The sequence below is a fragment of the Phocoena sinus genome, chromosome 8, assembly GCF_008692025.1.
Source record: "Phocoena sinus isolate mPhoSin1 chromosome 8, mPhoSin1.pri, whole genome shotgun sequence".
Lineage (NCBI taxonomy): Eukaryota > Metazoa > Chordata > Mammalia > Artiodactyla > Phocoenidae > Phocoena > Phocoena sinus.
Window position 1 is genome coordinate 14,983,824 of NC_045770.1, and position 18,510 is coordinate 15,002,333.

The 18,510-nt window shown below is 50.5% G+C and overlaps 1 protein-coding gene across 1 annotated transcript in view; it reads left to right on the top strand.

The window, feature by feature from the left end:
• Positions 1-18,510, top strand: part of DSCAML1 (DS cell adhesion molecule like 1) — a 346,911-nt gene that overhangs the window by 304,562 nt on the left and 23,839 nt on the right. The window contains exons 16-19 of the mRNA XM_032640871.1: positions 741-811; positions 6,250-6,490; positions 9,823-9,969; positions 12,302-12,457. Coding sequence (XP_032496762.1) covers positions 741-811; positions 6,250-6,490; positions 9,823-9,969; positions 12,302-12,457 — 615 coding nt within the window. The remainder of the gene's footprint in view (positions 1-740; positions 812-6,249; positions 6,491-9,822; positions 9,970-12,301; positions 12,458-18,510) is intronic.

Genomic DNA, 18,510 nt, shown 5'->3' on the forward strand with positions numbered 1-18,510 from the left:
AAAAACTAGTATAACCAACACTCATTACCACTTACCAGAGGTCCTCCATATGCCCTTTCTCAATTATAACCTCTCCCCCTGAATTAACCAGTATCCCAACTTCCTTTCTTTCCTTTTTTATACTGTCACCACAATGCATGTACACATAACCCATGCAGTTCAGTTTTGCCTGTTTTCTAATAGAATATATGCATGACATCATACTTCATATATTCTCTCTGTCTTCCTTGTTTTGATCAATATTCTTTTTGTGAGCTTCATGTCATCAGTACAGCTGTATCATTTGTGTATTTTCATTCCCCCCAAGGGATATAAGCAGTCGTAGAATTACAGTCATCAGATGGACAAACTTCTACCTTTAAACAAAAAAATGCCAAAATGTTTTCCAAAGTTTTGTACCAACTTGCTCTCGCATGATCAGTGTACAAGAGCTCCTGCCACTTCATATCTTTGTCTGAACTTTGTACTATCAAACTTAAAAAATACTTGCCAGCCTGCTGGATGTGGAGCAGTATTTCATAGTCATTGTTTGCTACATTTTCAGCAAGTTATGGAGAATGAAGGGGAAATTTAAACCCTATGATCATTTCAGAAGGACTCAGACAAAGGTTCTCTGCTTCTGTAGACGAGCTTTTCCTTTCTCCCCAGCAGTCCTCCAGCTCAAGCATGGGAGTAAGAACATAGGACTCTTTTCTTCCAAGACTTGACTCATAATGTTGTTTCTCCCCATGACCCCCCAGCTCCTGATGGGCCCCCCATGGATGTAACCTTGCAGCCAGTGACCTCACAGAGCATCCAAGTGACCTGGAAGGTAAGTAAATTCAAAGGCAATTTCCTCTGAAATACCTCCTTTCTTCCCCTCTCAATCTACAAATGAAACCCCAACAGACTAGCTAGTCTCTGGTCTCTTACAGTGCCCAACCCTGTTTATTGCTAAATCCATGAGGTTGGAGGGGTGGAAAGAGAGGAGGATAAAGGGGCTGGTCCCCTCACCAATCTCTGCTCCCTTCTCCACCCTGACTCTCTTATGGACGCCCATGCCTAGGGTGGGATGAAGAATTTGTCAGTGCCAAGAAGGGAAGATGGTTCTTCCACCATGCTGGTCTGTCCTACACACCCCACATGTTGTAATAAGTCTGGAGTTAGAATTGATTATGTGTAAATTTCAAAGGGGCCCTGTGGATTATGGGAGATGAAACGACAGAGTCTCACCCTCATCTTGGCCCTGTGACTAGAGCTGGGAGCTAGGGTGAAGCCACCCCCTATATTCTCATGGTAAAGCGTGAACAGGGAGCTTGGTCTTTTCAGGTCTTGATTTCCTCCTCTATAAAATCAGGATTAAAAAATGACTGCCCTCCCCAGCTCTGGGGAAGGGGATCTGCAGAGAAAACAAACCAGTAGGTGCTGCAGCCGTTTCTAAGGGGAAGAAACTTGTAAATCTAGAGGGTATCTGAAGACTGTCACTGAGGGGAAATCTTCGAGGCAATTCCACAGCTGGGCAGCGAAACAGATCAGAATAACCTTGAGCAGGACCAAGAAACGCTTTCCTGGGTAACTCTGGCCTCACTGCTACATCCCTGCCATGGACACAGAAGGGCTGCCCATCCTTGATGGCTTCCTGTTGCACCGCATTTTCCAGTGTTTGAGTATTTTCTTGCACTAATTTATCTGACCCTCTGTTCCTGTGGAGTGGACAGAAGAGGTATTTTTATCCCCATCCATCAGAGGAGGCCACGGTATAGAGATGCAAGGTGACTTCCATGGTCATTCAAGTCATGACAGGTGCAGAACTTCAGCGCACAGAGTCTGGAGCCCCTGCCCAGTCTCCTCACCAGAGCCCAGCGCATGGAGGTCAGGAACAGAGAGTTTTCTGAGTCCCATCCATGTCCTTCTTCTTGGATCTCTCCCATCTCAACAGTGGGGCTTGGGTGGGGGGGCTGCCTCATCTACATCTGGGATCAAAGTCCAAGGTCATTTTCTGACTTGAACTCCTGGTGGGAAAAGTCCAGGTGATTCAGTCCTCCTTCTGGGCCCTTCCAAAAGGTAGACTCAAGAATAGGAGATTCAGAAGGGCCTAGTAATATTTTTCCTAAAAAGACTACATGCCTGGGCATGTACACACACACGGACATACACAAACACACACACATACACACACACAAGGCAGCAGAGCCTGGTTCCTTCCCTCCCCAGAGAAATGACCAGGATAAAGGTGGGACAGAGGCTGGGCAGTTGGTCCTCCCCGGGGAACCAGCCCTCCTAGCAGATAACTCCAGAGCCATGGTTCCCTCCAGGTTCAGATCTGGGTGGCAGGGCTTCTCTCAGAAACTGGGGATGAAGCCTGGAGTCTGGTCCCCAAGTCTTGTCTGCATCCTGACTCTGCACCCATTTCCTAAGAATACTCCAAGGAAGCCTGGAGGTGGGGCAGGGCTGAATAAGTATGTAAACCACTGAGACATTTTGGCTACAAAGCTCCAACCTGGAGGTTGATAAAAATTTAGAATCAGATTTATTTCTCCAGAGTCTCATAATGAAAAATAAAATTGATTAGAAAGTTAGAACTTCAGAATGAACGAGCCCGTCAATAAATTTGGGGCTGACTTCTCAGGGGATTTTTTTTTTTTAACACCAAGAAACAGATTAATGAAAAATAAAGATTCACTTGAAAGATAAGTCACTTCATTTTAAGACCCTTTCCACGAGATGGATCACCACTGCTTTATGACATAAATTTGCAATCAGCCCTATTGATTTCTTAATACTTCAGAGAAATATTGTTAAGATTGATTTAAATCCTGAGTGTGCCTCTTTGGGGGGAGGTGGGGCAGTATGGGGGGAGGGGAGAGAGAGGGAGGGAGGGAAGAAGGGAGAGAGGGAACATGTGTCAAGATTTATAACAATATGTGAATATCTATATGTATGGAGCAGGGTATGCCTGAATGCCTATCCAAGGCCTCTGCCAGTATATTTTGATGTGAATGAAGGTGACGTGGTACTGTGTATATCACACATATACAGGTGTATATCATGGTGTAGGCGGTTCTGTGTATGTAGGCATATGTGTCACTGTGTACTGATGTATATATCAGTGTGTTTCAATAGGGACGTGGGTATGTAATAGGAGAGTATATGTCAGTGCGAAAACAAGGGCACCTTGCAGATATATTTGTGTCTTAATAGATGTCTGTCTGAATGTGTGAGTGTGTAGATACGAACCCAAATTCAGAAATTTGCCCCCTTACAAACTAGCAAACAGGACTGCCCAAGTACAGAGAGAAACATTATTCAGGCATTAACAAAAAGTCAAGTGAATTAAATACACGCACACCTAGTCAATGAGTTCAAAACAATTATTAAAATTAAAACTTCATTTTATTGCATTAACAGTGAGCTTAAAAATGCAGTTCGTTTTAAACATTCATTAAATTTTTAAAAAACGGGCTGTTTTACTAACTTAATAATTATTATTTAAAATAATTAAAATAATATTGTACTATTTTTTAGTACAATAAAAGGTGGGCTTTTAAATTAACTGCATTGTCTTTAAACCCCTGATTCAAGCTGTTCTTATATGCCCTGGGGTGTGTGCTCTCTCTCAGTATATAGATGGGCGGGCCCCCACATTAAAAGAGCCAGTTTCTATTGGTAGGTCTAAATGTTTCTGGCCACGGGTAGGTGTGGACTGGGATGTTAGCTTTGATGGGTCTGGATGTGAAGGGATATATTGGGATCCAGTGTGTGTGTGTGTGTGTGTGTGTGTGTGTGTGTGTGTGTGTGTGTGATCGTGTATGAGAATGTCTGTGTTGGTGAGTGTTTACCTGTTGATGCGTTCTCTCTCAGAACACCTATGTGTATGGCTGGTTGGGTATCAGGGTTCAAGCTGGGGGTGACAGTATGTTTTCCACCCTCCAGGCTGATGCCAGTGGAGTTTTCTCCCTTTGCCTGGCCAGCTGGGATCAGCCCTTCATTCCAGCTGGCCCAGGCAGAGCTCCAAAGTGCCCCCTTGTCACCAGCCTGTCCTCGCCCATCTCTGTCCCTCCATCCAGGAGCTGGCTTCAGGCCTCAGCTCTCAACACACCCCAGCCATTGGCCAGGATGTCAAGGGCAATCCAGCTCCAAGAGGAGCTGGGCCTACATCAGAGTCAAGGACTTTTTTTTTTTTAACTTGTGGTAAAATATACATACCATTGTATTTACGTAAAACTGAACATTTTAACCATGTTCATGTGTCAGAAGTCAGTGGCGTTAAGTACGTTTACATTGTTGAGCAACCGTCACCACTGTCCGTCTCCAGAACTTTTTCAGGATCCCAAACAGAAACTCTGTGCCCATTAAACACTAACTCCCCACCCAGCCATCCTCAGCCCCTAGTAACCTCTATTCTACTTTCTGTGTCTCTAAATTTGCGTGTTCTGGGTACCTCAGAGGAGCATCATACGATATTTGTCCTTTTGCGTCTGGCTTATTTCACTTAACATATTTTCAAGGTTCATCTATGCTGTAGCATATATCAGAATTACATTCCTTTTTAAGGCTGAATAATATTCCGTTGCATGTATAGACCACATTCTGTTTATCCATTCATTTATCTGTGCACACTTGGGTTGCTTCCGCCTTTTGGCTGTTGTGAAGAATGCAGCTATGCATATGGGTGTGGAAATACCTCTTCAAATCCCTGCTTTCAATTCTTCTGTGTATATACTCAGAAGTGGAATTGCTGGATCATAGGGTAATTCTATGTTTAACTTTTCGAGAAACTACCAAACCGCTTTCCACAGCGGCTGCACCATTTTACATTCCCACCAGCAATGCACAGGGGTTCCAGTTTCTCCACATCCTCACCAACAGTTGTGATTTTTCATTTTTTGATAATAGCCATTCTAGTGGGTGTGAAGTGGTATCTTGGGACTCTCTCTCTCTTTTTTTTTTTTTTTTTTTTTTTTTTTTTTTGCAGTACGCGGGCCTCTCACCGTTGTGGCCTCTCCTGTTGCGGAGCACAGGCTCCAGACGTGACGTGCAGGCTCAGTGGCCATGGCTCACGGGCCCAGCCGTTCTGCAGCATGTGGGATCCTCCTGGACCGGGGCACGAACCCGTGTCCCCCGCATCGGCAGGCAGACTCTCAACCACTGCACCACCAGGGAAGCCTGGGACTCTCTCTTTTTATTCAAACTAATTACCTACCTCCCTCTCCATCGGGTTACGTTCTGTCTGCTGTTGCATTTCTCCCGGGCCCCTGAGCCCATGCCAAATGATATCCCTATTCATTCATTCATTCACCCATTCATTTATTCAATAAATATGTATTGAAGGCCTATTACACACCAGGCACCATTCTAGACACTGAGAACAAAATAGGCAACACTCCTCATCCCCACGGCACTTACATCCCAATGGGAACAGATAGTCAAAGACATAAGTAAACTATATGGAACGTCAGATGACACTACTGCCATGCAGAAAAATAAAACCAGGAAGAAAGGTAAGGAGCACTAAACAGAAGACAGGGAGCACTCTTACACGAAGAGCTTAAGGAAGGCCTCATTGAGAAGGCGGCATTTCAGCAAGGACACCGCAATGTTGAGGAGGCGAGCCATGTAGATATCCAAGGAAAGAGTGTTCCCCTGGATGGGAGTGTGCCTGGTGTGAACAGCAGAGAGGTGTGTGCGGGAGCATAGGAAGCATGGGGGAGAGGAGACGGGTCCAAGAGGCATGGGGGTGGGGTCAGATCATGTAGGGTTTTGTAGCCATTGTAAGGACTTTGGCCTTGACTCTGGGCGAGATGGGAGCCTTTGAAGGCTTGGAAGCAAGGGAGTGACATGATCCGACTTTGGTTTTAAGAGCATCTTCTCAGGGCTTCCCTGGTGGCGCAGTGGTTGAGAGTCCGCCTGCCAATGCAGGGGACATAGGTTCGAGCCCTGGTCCGGGAGGATCCCACATGCCACGGAGCAACTAAGCCCGTGTGCCACAACTACTGAGCCTGCGCTCTGGAGCCTGTGAGCCACAACTACTGAACCCGCGCACCTAGAGCCCATGCTCCGCAACAAGAGAAGCCACCGCAATGAGAAGCCCGCGCACCGCAACGAAGAGTAGCCCCCACTCACCGCAACTAGAGAAAGCCCACAGGCAGCAACGAAGACCCGATGCAGCCAAAAATAAATAATAAATAAATAATTTATTTTTTAAAAAAAGAGCATCCTCTAAGAATGTCACTGTGTCTGTCTCCTCCCCACCCCACCCCATACTCACAGGCACCCAAGAAGGAGCTGCAGAACGGCGTCATCCGGGGCTACCAGATCGGCTACAGAGAGAACAGCCCTGGCAGCAATGGGCAGTACAGCATCGTGGAGATGAAGGCCACTGGAGACAGCGAGGTCTACACCCTGGACAACCTCAAGAAGTTCGCCCAATATGGGGTGGTGGTCCAGGCCTTCAATCGGGCTGGCACGGGGCCCTCATCCAGCGAGATCAATGCCACCACCCTGGAGGATGGTGAGGGCGCCAGTAGAGGGTAGCAAGCGGGTATAGATCTCAGCTGTGGGCAGAGCCAGGGCTGCCAGGGAGGGCTCGGGGCCCTTCCCTCCTCCTGAGCCCCGTCATGGTCCTGTGGTCCACACAGGCTCCCTGGATCCCTCCATCTCCTCTCACCCATTGGGTCCTCGAGGGATGCTTGGTCCATTTAGCACTCCGGGCCTCTCCATCCATTGGCTGGCTCTCTATCCATCGCTTGCTAATGCTCTGCCCATCGGTCTCTCTATTGATCTATTGGCCTGTCTGAGCGCCTGTCTGTGTACCTGTCTGACTCTCCGTCTGTGCTTCTCCCTCTACCTTTTCCTCCTTCCTCGTTCTGGCCCCTCACCCATCTTTGTCCCCAAGCTCTTTCCTCTGTACTCTGGGTCCTGTTTCTCCTCCCTTACATCCTCCAGGTTGGAAAAAGGGCAAGAGCCACGTTACCTTTGTACTTCTGGGCTGGAATCTGTCCACCATCTGTTTTAGGGACCTGAGATGAGACTGTGGAGGTACGATATCCCAAGGTCCATGGACAGAGGATTTAGGGCCCGATTTTTAAAACTGAATTCTTTGAGGACTGGAGAGCACTCCAACTCTGATGAGTGAATTAAGGGGCCCGGTTTCACGGGGGAGAGGGTTAGAAGGCAGCAGGAGCCTGCCTGCTCTCCAAGCACAGAGAAGAGCCAGCTGGTATCTGAGCCTGTGCCAGGAAGGGAGAGGAGATGTGACCCTTGATGCCCCCCAGAGATAGAGCCGGGCTGGTCACAGCCCCACAAAGAGCAGATTAAACAGAGCTTCCTTCTTGATGCTCCAGCCTAAAACCACGATGTGAGATTAAAAGCTGTCACTAAGTCTGAGCCCGCCCCCAGCAGAGGGAGGGAACTGACTGCCCCGGTAACATAATGACATCACCCCATGGCCATCATGATACCCAGCATTCCACCCTCTTGTTAAGCATTCCATCCTTTTGTTAAGCAATGCCCTCTCCCTGCCTCATTCTCTCTGAAAATGCAGACATCCTTGGGAGGGAGGATGCATCAGGTCAGAAACACGTTAAGTGGCTACAAATTGGAATTATCTGGGGAGTTTTAAAAATCCTGATGCTTCATCCCCAGAGATTTCCATTTAGTTGCTCTGGGGCACAAGCAAGGCTTTGAGAGGGAGCAGGTGTCAGTAGCCCCAGAGCACTGGGCCCCTGGGGAAAAGGGAGAACACAGAGAGAGGGAAAGGTGCATAGAATACACAGAGGTACAGAGAAGCACCTGGGCTACACTGCCACCAGCTGCCCAACCCCCTCCACCAGCCCGAAGCCTCACCGGCCCCCCATCATCTCCCTCCCTTTCATGATGCCGGCCACCGGCCCGGCTGGACTGAGGAAGATCAGCTTGTCGCCTCTTAGTACCATCAGTACCAACCCCAAGCAGTGCTCTGACACAGTGGTTCTCAGAGCTGAGCGCACGTCAGAGGGCTGTAAACAGATTGCTGGGCCCTCCCCCAGGGTTGTGCTTCAGCAGGTCTGAGGTGGGGGCCTAAAACGGGCATTTCTAATAAATTCCCAAGTGATGCCGATGCCACTGGTGTAGGGAGCACCTGTGAGAACCGCAGCATTAACAGCCAGGTCATTACCCATAAAAGGAGCCAAGGCTCACGGAGGTTAAGAACCTGCGCAGAATTGCCCATCTAATGAAGAAGAGTCCAGGTCAAAATCCAGCCCTGACCCTGAATCCCACCCTCTTTCTACTTCACCCTATTGTTACCCTGTTGCTTGGGGGCAGGGCTGGATGCAAGACCAAGTGACGTGGATGCAGGATGCTCAGGGAAGTCGTGTCCAGGGGGAACAGCTGCCCCGAGACCACCCAGCACGCCTGACCAAACACTAAACTCCGTCCACTGGGGCCATCCCAGAAAACAGCCAGGCCTCCATCAGAGCCCCACCTCCCTTGCTTTGGGGGGCTGCAGTGGGGGGTGGGTGCTGGGATTACCAACAGGGAGAGATCAGCATGGACTGTGGAGTCCTTTTGCAAACAAAGGAGGAGAAGGGGATGAAAGTTTCCAGCAGCATTTGCTCAGCAGTTTTTCATACTTAATTAAGGCCCTCGTTAGCCTGTCAGATCCTGATCGTTTCCTTGCAATATTAGCACTCCTCCTGGGGTATTCAAGGACCCCTGCTTTAGCAATAGTGTCTCTTCCATAATTATATTACCTTCATTTTGTTTGAACGGGCTATCTGTATTAGTTTATGACACTGGGTCCCTAATTACATGGTGCTTGTATTTTTACACCTAAGTAATATGAAACAATAATCCTTCTCAAAGAGGATCGTTAGGGTGATATATGATCATTTAAATGCTCATAAAAATTAGAGTTGCCTCTTGTGGGGCCACGGGATCTAATTACCTTCCATCCAGCCTGTGCCTCCTTTCTCCCACTCAGAGCAAAGCAGACGCGGCCTTTCCATTTGCCCCCAGCCCCTCAGAAGCCAGTGGAAGTGCCACCAAAGTTGTCACTCGCCAACGTGGCTCTTTGCGGCCTGGTGTCACCACTGTCTCTCATCATCATCATACAGCAGGGCCACCTGCAGGGGATGGGACTTAGGTTAAGCTCAAAGGTAGATCTCAGATGGAGAGGGTTAATGGCAGGGCAGACCACCCAAGTTGGTCTTAGAGAGTGTTTTCCATCACCCAAGGCATTTTGGTGTCTTCAGACGCAGGGACAAGGGACAAAAATGTAATGATCCTAGAGGTCCTAAAGGTGTCTGCAGAACCTCTTCTCCCCTTGCCCCAGGGTTGCTTCAAATCCTCTTCTTTTCCTTCCCTTCAGCTTGGTGTGAGGACACATGGGTCCCTAGAGCGGGGCCTTGGTTCAGACCCCGAGCTCAGGTGACATAGAGGGCTGGCAGCCATCAGATAAGAGCATCAGTTACAGATCCCTCCAGCACTGGCTTGGTCTTCCAGGTTCCGTTACGTTCAGCGGACGTGGACTCCCTGGGCTGTGGTGCCTACTGGGGAATCTCCAGGGGCTCACGCCTGGAGTTCATCATCTTCTTCCCCCAGTGTTTACCCAGAACCAGGAATGTGCCACCCAGAGCCCAGGAACCAAGCTGTAAGGATCTCTATTCACCCAAATCTCCAGGAAAGGAGACTGGGTTGACTTCCCGGTCACCAGCCCAAAACTCTTGCAGCTCGTTGAATCAGGAGGGCCTCCCACTTGTGTAACCCAAAGTTCCTCTGGCTGGGCAGCAGGGCCCCACCTGCGCGTGGGTGTGTCCTGTACCTTCCTAACCAGGCCTTTCAACTCTCCCCCCGCCCCTGCAGTGCCCAGCCAGCCCCCTGAGAACGTCCGAGCCCTGTCCATAACTTCCGACGTGGCCGTCATCTCCTGGTCAGAACCTCCACGCAGCACCCTCAACGGCGTCCTCAAAGGCTATCGGGTCATATTCTGGTCACTCTACGTTGATGGGGGTGAGTCTGCTGGGAGTGGTGGCCAGCTCGTGGAACGAGAGGCACGGGGTTGGTGGAGATCCATACTAAGAGCTGAGCACCTTCCATGGGATGTCGAGTGGAAGTCTACCCCCTCCTCCATACCTGTCATCCTGGGGTCAGAGCTGGGACCAGGGTGGGTGGGGCACACATAGTCATCTCCCTGGTGGGGACGGACACCAGCTGCTCCTGGACAGCAGTAGGTTGGGCAGGGATTTGAGGGGCGAGACAGGCACATTTGCTTTTCTGATGGAATGTGTTGATATTAGGACTTTGTGGCCATGTCAGTCAGGGGACAGGTGGCGCGCTCAAACAGGGCAATTGAGGAGACTTTAATGAAGGCGCTGCTTTCCAAGGAGTCTGGAGGGAGGACGGGGCCCCTGGGACTAGCCGAAGCAGGAAGCCGTCACCGCCTAGGACTGAAGGGGCAAGAGGAGGAAGCAGGGTCACCAGAACCCAGGGAGAGCCACCCCTCAGCCAGACAGACAGCGGCAGGGTCACCAGAACCCAGGGAGAGCCACCCCTCAGCCAGACAGACAGCGAGGCATGTGGTCTGTGCCGATGAGCCACCCAGGACCTGGAGAAGGGTGCACAGCGGAGCTGGGGGGATAGGAATGGCAGAAGGAGAAGAAACAAGACAATGGCCCGACACTTCGGGTGCCTGCCTTCCCCTGGGATGCAGTAGTCCAGACAGGCTTGTGTAGCCCCAGACACACCAAGCCCCTGCCCAGTGGTGTAACAGAGCCCTTGCAGTGACCAGGAAGTCTGTAGTCTTGCAAGCCAGCATCCCAAACTATGGAAATGAGTTTGCCTCCCCAGATCCTCAGCCTTTTGCCACGTGTCCCCTGGCTCCTCCCTTCCCTCCTGGAGGACTTGGGACTCCAGCTCATGGTCATCCCTCCGTGGCAGTGGCCCTCCCCATCCCGACCTGGATTCTGCTCTGCCCAGAAGCCCTGCTGACAGTAGTTGTCTCTCCCTGCCACACCTCCATCATCTCCTCCCAAAACACAGAGACCTGAAGGTCTCCCAAGGCCTTATACGATGAGATGGCCTCACATAGCTGTGCTGAGCCAGGGATGGGGCCTCATTTTCCAGAATTTGCTTCCACTTTTCTAAGCCTGTGGCTCCCCACTCAGCCCTCAGGTGAGGAAGGCATCAGCCTCTCTAGTCTCCAGAGGCAACGTGGATTGATGGCCATGCCGCCCTCTTCCTGGGTCTTTCTCTGTCTCTAGTCCTAGACAGGTCCACCCTGGTCTCTAACCTTCCCAAAAAGGAAGGTCCCACCACTCAGGCCTCTGCACCGACCTGGAGTCCCCTCAGGCCGGGCCTGGCGTCCTCACCCTCTGGAATCTGGCTGACTGCTGCCTACCCCTGGCCGGGCCCTCTGCCGGGCCTTTGCCTGTGCCAGCTCCCTGAGAGGCTCCAGGGTAGGTTTGCCGGCACTAGTCTTCTACGAGCCGGTGTCTGGGGCTGTTTTCTGAAAAGCCGGTTGTACCAGGGGTAGGGCTGTGAGCTCAGGAGTCTGTCTCTTTCCTCCTCCTAAGGCCCTGACCATCCCATGGGACCCTCTCCCTAAGCCCTTCTTCAGAGTCTACAGCACGTTCCTTGGCAGAGCCAGGACGACAGGTCCTCGCTGAGCCCGAGGAAGGCTTGGCCCTTCCACCGGCCTCGCCCGTGTTCTCTGTGCGGGTTCTTTGCAGGGAGGGTGTCCTCAGTGGTGGGGAGAAGCTAACGGGGATTGACCCCATATCCTCTCGAGAGTTCAGGGCGCTGGTGCAGGAGTGGTCAGGTGCAGGGGAGGCACCCTCAGCCTGTCATGCCCCGTGGATCCACTGCCTAGGGAGAGCCGAGAGCCCAAGGAGGGGCCGGGCAGCCAAGGGGAGCAGCTGCTGCCTGGCCGCCTGGTCCAGGCTCCCCTCCAGGTCCAAGTCACTCCTGGGGTCCCTCACATGGAGAGAGGTTTGGGTGGAAGACAGGGGAATGTGGCTTGGAGAGCTAGAGAGATGGGACTGTCCTCTGGGGAGAGTATTAAGCTGAATTTGGTGTAAGGTTGACTAGAGGCCAAGGCCTAGCTGGCATTTGTCGCTCACCCTGGTTGGGCCACCTGGGGAGATACGTGGTCCAGGAGCAGTGCCCCAAATCCGCACCCGTGAACTTGAGGTGGAGGGTCCCCCTAGTCGCCACCACCATGGAGTCAAGGTCTGAGCCCCGTGGAGCAGGCCGGCCCCGAGCCCAGCCCGGCGGAGGGGCGGCGGCTGGGGGACCGTGGCCTGGCCGGCCTGGACCGCACTCAAGGGCTGCTCGTGTCCGGCAGAGTGGGGCGAGATGCAGAACATCACCACCACGCGGGAGAGGGTGGAGCTGCGAGGCATGGAGAAGTTCACCAACTACAGCGTGCAGGTGCTGGCCTACACCCAGGCCGGGGACGGCGTGCGCAGCAGTGTGCTCTACATCCAGACCAAGGAGGACGGTGAGTGCCTGGCCTCGGGCCGCGTGGCAGCTCCCAGGCCTGCTGCTGAGCGCTGCCCTCCAGCCGCCCCGCTGCTCACCCAAGGAGAAGGGTGAGAGCAGAGCCCCGTCCTTTCTCCTGTCCCTTTGGTTCGCTGAAGGGTGACTCTGAGGACACTGGGGCCCTGCTCTGGGAGAACACAGCTTACTGTAAGTGGCGGTGAGGTGCTCCGAGACTCGAGCATAACCTTACGAGCCACCGTACCCCTCCCCCTGCCGCACTGGGTCAGAGGCCGGATAAAGCCTGTCCCCCCCACCCCAGGAGCATACTTTATGGCATCTGCTCCCCTGCAGGGCTCAGCCTGGTGTCCTCTGGGTACAGGTGGTTGGGATTGGGGGAAACGGGAGCATCACCCCACATATCCTAGGTTAGAGACTCGGCGATCACCCCACAGAGGCCCCAGAATGGGCCAGGCCCTGGACTCTGGTGTGCAGGGGGCTCTCAGGGAGGGAATGGGATGTGCTTCCACTTGGAGCTGTGATCTCAAAGCCCTTCTCCGTGGGGGTGGAACCGGAAGAAAACAGAGATAAGGAGCCAGACCTCAAGGAGAGAGTGATGGAGTCACATGGGGGAGGCTGGGAGCCGAGTCAGCCCAGGAGGGGCCAGGTTGGGAGAAGGGCCAGACTTCCTGCCTGAGCTGGAGCTGCACACCTCCAGGGGCCTTGCCGGGTCCAGGAGGTGCTGTGTGTGACCATGCACAGCTCCAAGCTCGTCTTCCACTCCCTTCCTCACCGCCCCCGAACCCCATCACTGAGTTGATTCTAACCCTTCTGAGACAGGTGCTATATCGGAAGAAGAGTCTGCTGGTGTTAAGTGCCTTGCGCACACTGGGCGCTTAATAAGCGGTAGCCAGGGAAGAAGTGGCTTTCTTCCCACGCAGCCTCGGGCTTTTCAGAGGATACAGAGACCCCCAGTCTAGGCCCCACCCAGACACTTTAGCAGAAGGAGCTGGAGGGGTGAGAGGAGTTACAAGGAGCGGCTGTAATGTGATGATGGAGATGTTCCCAGTGCAGCCCCGCGCTTGGTGACTTGGTGACAGGACCAGCTCAGATCAATGCTCCTTACTCTCCCTAAGCCCCTCCCTTTCCATCAGATCATCCCCCTCCCCCACTTAAGCTCTGAGCAATTAAATATTTACCAACCTGCCCGCCCTACTTTTCCCGTCATTAATCCCCCCATCGAGGTTTCCTGGGGCAGCTCCAGGCAGAGCCATCTGCTCTTGTGTGGAGACCGAACGGAGATGGCGCTCAGCGCCTGGCCCCTCTCAGGGCCTCAAGGACACACACACACACACACACACACACACACACACACACACACACACACACACTGGCACCTTCTTGGCCTCTAGAAATTAACCACCCAGACCCCCAGACTTTTTGCGTCCCATTCTGATGCAAGGCCTGAGATGTAAGCACCTACACATGTTTAACTGACCAAGGCAAGACCCCACAAGGGTATCCAAAGGTCTAAGAGCACCATCCCTCCCTACAAGGAGCTGTCGACCCCCTACCCTTGAGCTGCCTACGGAGCCACACACAGGGACACGCACAGGCAGGGGCCGGGTCCTAAGGCAGCAGCTTCCCCGAGTGGAAGGGACACTGGCAAACACAGCAGCCGTGCGCGCCCCAGCCCTGCCACTTACGGGCAAGTCACTTAACCTTTCTGACCCTCAGTTTCCTCATGATAAAATGGGGACAGCGCCTCCTCTAGACGTTGTAAGAAACAACATAGCTATAGAATCCTTTCTAAAATGTCAAGTGCTAGCAAATGGTAGTTGCTTTATGTCTGCCAAGAGCTGACAATGAAATGACTGCTTCTGATGGACCCAGGTGCCCTTGAGGGAAGCCTAAGCTAAAAGGAGCCTGCTGTCAGATGAGGTCTCATCCAGAACAGTGGTCATAACTTGACATGTGTGTGACGTGCCATCATAAGCATGATTTAACCTTCCAATAGCCCTATAGCATAGGTATTCTTTCCATTTTAGAGATGAGAAAACAGAGTCCTAGAGAGCTAAGGCAACTTGCTGAAGGTCACAAAGCCAATGGGTGGCAAATCAAGGCTTTCTTGCCTCCCTAGCCTCTATACTTTCCATCATACCACTTGTATCGGTTAGGAAGCCTTTGGTTGATTTTAGCAGTAAGCGTATTTATTATCATATATAACAAGAAGTCTTGAGTAGGGCAGCTCCAGGGTTGGTTAACTCAGTGGTTCCCATCTTTCTGCTCTGCGATCCTCAGCCTGTCAGCTGTTCCTCCCATGGTTTCAAGATGGCTGCAGCTCCAGGCATCACGCCAGACAAGACAGAGTTCAGGATGAGAGAAGCAGTCTCTTCCTATGGGCCTCTCTTGGGAGTAAAAGAAACCTTTCCCAGAAATCCCCTCAACAGGTTTATGCTCATTTCCCATCGGCCACAGTGGGGCAATATGCCTCCAGTGAAGCTAGTCACTGAAAGGAGAAGGGAATTATCATGGCTGACTTACTCTAAGCCTGATAACTCCTCTGGTGAAGGTGACGGAGACAGCTTTCTCTGAAGGGTGGAGGAGCGTGGGTGACCCAAGCAAGAGTGAGACTCTGTTTGCAAGGAATAGGAAGGAATGATAGCAGAGGGGCAGGTGGACAGCCATGCCCGCCCCAGCCGTGCTGCTCCAGCCCCACCAGATTCTCCCATTTGTAGGTGGTAGTCATCACAGTTGTTACTCAGCTGACTTGGAAAGCAGACAGACCCACATTCCAATTCCAGCTGCGCCATGGGACAGATACCCTAATCTGAAGACTCTGTGACTCCGTACCCACCACTACCACTCCCCCTCAGGAATTTGCATTTTGCCAAAGGAAAAAAATTACCAGAAAATTTAGAGAAAGCCAAGATACATAAAAAGATAAAATGCGGGCTTCCCTGGTGGCGCAGTGGTTGAGAGTCCGCCTGCCGATGCAGGGGACACGGGTTCGTGCCCCGGTCCGGGAGGATCCCACATGCCGCGGAGCGGCTGGGCCCGTGAGCCATGGCCGCTGAGCCTGCGCGTCCGGAGCCTGTGCTCCGCAACGGGAGAGGCCACAACAGTGAGAGGCCCGCGTACCGCAAAAAAAAAAAAAAAAAAAAAAAAAAAAAAAAAAAAAAAAGATAAAATGCAAACATATCAATTCAAGCTCATTTCTTAAGTCCAGATCTCTCAGTCTGAGCCTGGTTTCAGGCTGGCTTGGCTGCACTCCGTTCATGAGCTCCAAAACCTCTTGCCTACCGCTTGTCTCCCCTGTGAATACCAGACCTAGCTACATGGCCTCGGAGTGCAAAGTTGGGTTGGATTTTAGACCACTTTAAAGGTCTTTAACTGAGGAAGAGGCTTGAACTAGAGCTGCATGTTAGGCCGGTAACTCTTGTAGAAGCATGGAGGATTGATTGCACGAAGGGGATGGGGGATTAAGGACTTGGGTCAGAGAGGCCTCTTAGAACCTGTGGGCATCTAGACAGAGAAGAGGAAGATGTGTGCTAGTTCAGCAGCAGTGAGGATGAAGGGAGGAGGACGGACACGTTTAGGAAAACATATCAGAGGAGTTCCACTTCCAGGAATGGTAGACGCGGTAACGCAAACCCACTCTCCTCCTTGCTGGGACACTAGGAAATATGAATAAAATATTTTTTACTACTTGCTTCAAGGTATCAGAGAGCTGGCAGGAAAGTAAAGAGTTACTGGGCCAGGATCCAAGGAAGAATGGAGGCCCAGGAGGTGAGCCTGGTATTTGGAACAGCTCTTCCCCTCAGGGGCATTTGCTGAATCTGGAGGCAGTGACTGAGAAACTAAGCAGTACTAGAAAGACATTAATTGGAGGCCAGGGCCTGCTAGGGTGTGTGGGTCTGTCTGGTGAACCCTCCTCCCATCCCCTTCACCCCCCACCCCTGCCTACTTTGAGTTGAGACCATGAAGGGTAGAACTCTAAGATTAAAAGTGGACCACAAAGGGCTTCCCCGGTGGCGCAGTGGTTGAGAGTCCACCTGCCGATGCAGGGGACACGGGTTCGTGCCCCAGTCCGAGAAGATCCCACATGCCGTGGAGCGGCTGGGCCCGTGAGCCATGGCCGCTGAGCCTGCGCGTCCGGAGCCTGTGCTCCGCAACGGGAGAGGCCACAACAGTGAGAGGCCTGCGTACCACAAAAAAAAAAGGGGGGGGGGACCAAAAGTAGCTCAGCCTCAAATCATCTCAGTCCTAGAAATTAGATTGAGGTGACCTCAGGTTGCTAGTGCCCCAGATTGCAGGTGCCTGTCAGAAGCGAACATGAATTCTCTCTTTAGGAAGATTACATCACCTGAGACCTCAAATTATTTCCACAAGCAATTTTGCAAATAATGTGTCTGGCATACAGTAAAAAATAATGGTGACAATGTGAACAAAAGCCATCAGAAAAAAGACAAATAGGTCCACAAGAGTTCCAAACATAGGTTTTATCAAATATGGACTTTAAAATAATTATTCTTAACAATTGAAATTTTAAGAGTATTGGAAGCTATCAAATGGAAAATCTAGAAATAAAAACTATTAATAACTGAAGGGCTTCCCTGGTGGCGCAGTGGTTGAGAATCTGCCTGCTAATGCAGGGGACACGGGTTTGAGCCCTGGTGTGGGAGGATCCCACATGCCGCGGAGCAGCTAGGCCCGTGAGCCACAACTACTGAGCCTGCGCGTCTGGAGCCTGTGCTCCGCAACAAGAGAGGCCACGATAGTGAGAGGCCCACGCACCGTGATGAAGAATGGCCCCCGCTTGCCACAACTAGAGAAAGCCCTGGCACAGAAACGAAGACCCAACACAGCAAAAATAAATAAAATAAATTAATAAACTGCTACCCCCAACATCTAAAAAAAAAAAAAGCATACAAGAGAACAAACTATACCTAATAAAACAGAGGTGTTGGAGGAACAACAGAGCAGAACAGAATTAAACCAGAGCCCCTAACTCCTCATAAAAAAAAAAAAACTATTAATAACTGAAATTAAGAACTCACTAGATGGGTTTAACAACAAATTAGTCACAGCCAAAGAGATAAATAGTGAGCTGGAAGATAGGTCAGAAGATAATATCTTCTGATGTTATAAAGACAAATGAATGGAAAATAAAAGAGCAAATAAGAGAATGGAAAATAAAAGAGCAAATAAGAGATATAGAGCAGTGATTTTCAAACTTTACTGTGCATACAAATCACTTGGGGATCATGTTAAAATTCAAATTCTGATTTAGTAGATCTAGGGTGGAACCTGAGATTTTGCATTTCTAACATGCTCCCAGGTGACACTGCTGCTGATCCATGGACCACATTCTGAATATCAAGGACATAGAAGATGTGAGAAGATATCCCAAAGAAGAGGAGAAAGAGAATGGAGCAGAAGATAAAATGTCTGAAAACTTTTCAAAGCTGTGAAAGACATCAAGCCCAAATGCACGAAGCTCTACAACCCTCACAGGCAATAACTTAAAGAAATCCACACCCAGGCTTATCATAATAGAGCTGCTAAAAAACAAACACAAAGAGAAAAATCTTAAAAGCAACCGGAGGAAAAAAAGACCACTTAACTTCAAAGGAGCAAAAATTAGATTGTCAGCTAACTTATCAGAAACAATGGAAGCCAGAAAACAATACAATGGTATATTTAAAGTACGTATGAAAAAATAGTTATCAACCTGTGATTTTTATACCTAGCAAAAATATTTTTCAAGATTAAGATGAAATAGACATTTTCAGACCAAAAAAAAAAAAAACTGAATTTATCATCAACCTACCTGCCCTGGAAGAAATACTAAAGGGTATTCTTTCACTAGAAGGAAAATGATCCCAGGTGGAAACTCAGTGATGTAGGAAGGAAAGAAGAGCAATTAACAGTGAACATATGGGTAAATCAAAATCGATATTGATTGCGTAAAATGGTGATCATGTCATCATCTTGAAGGGGGATCTAAAATATATACAGAATTAAAATATACAACAATGACATGTAAATTGAGAGAAGGTAAATGCAAGTTCT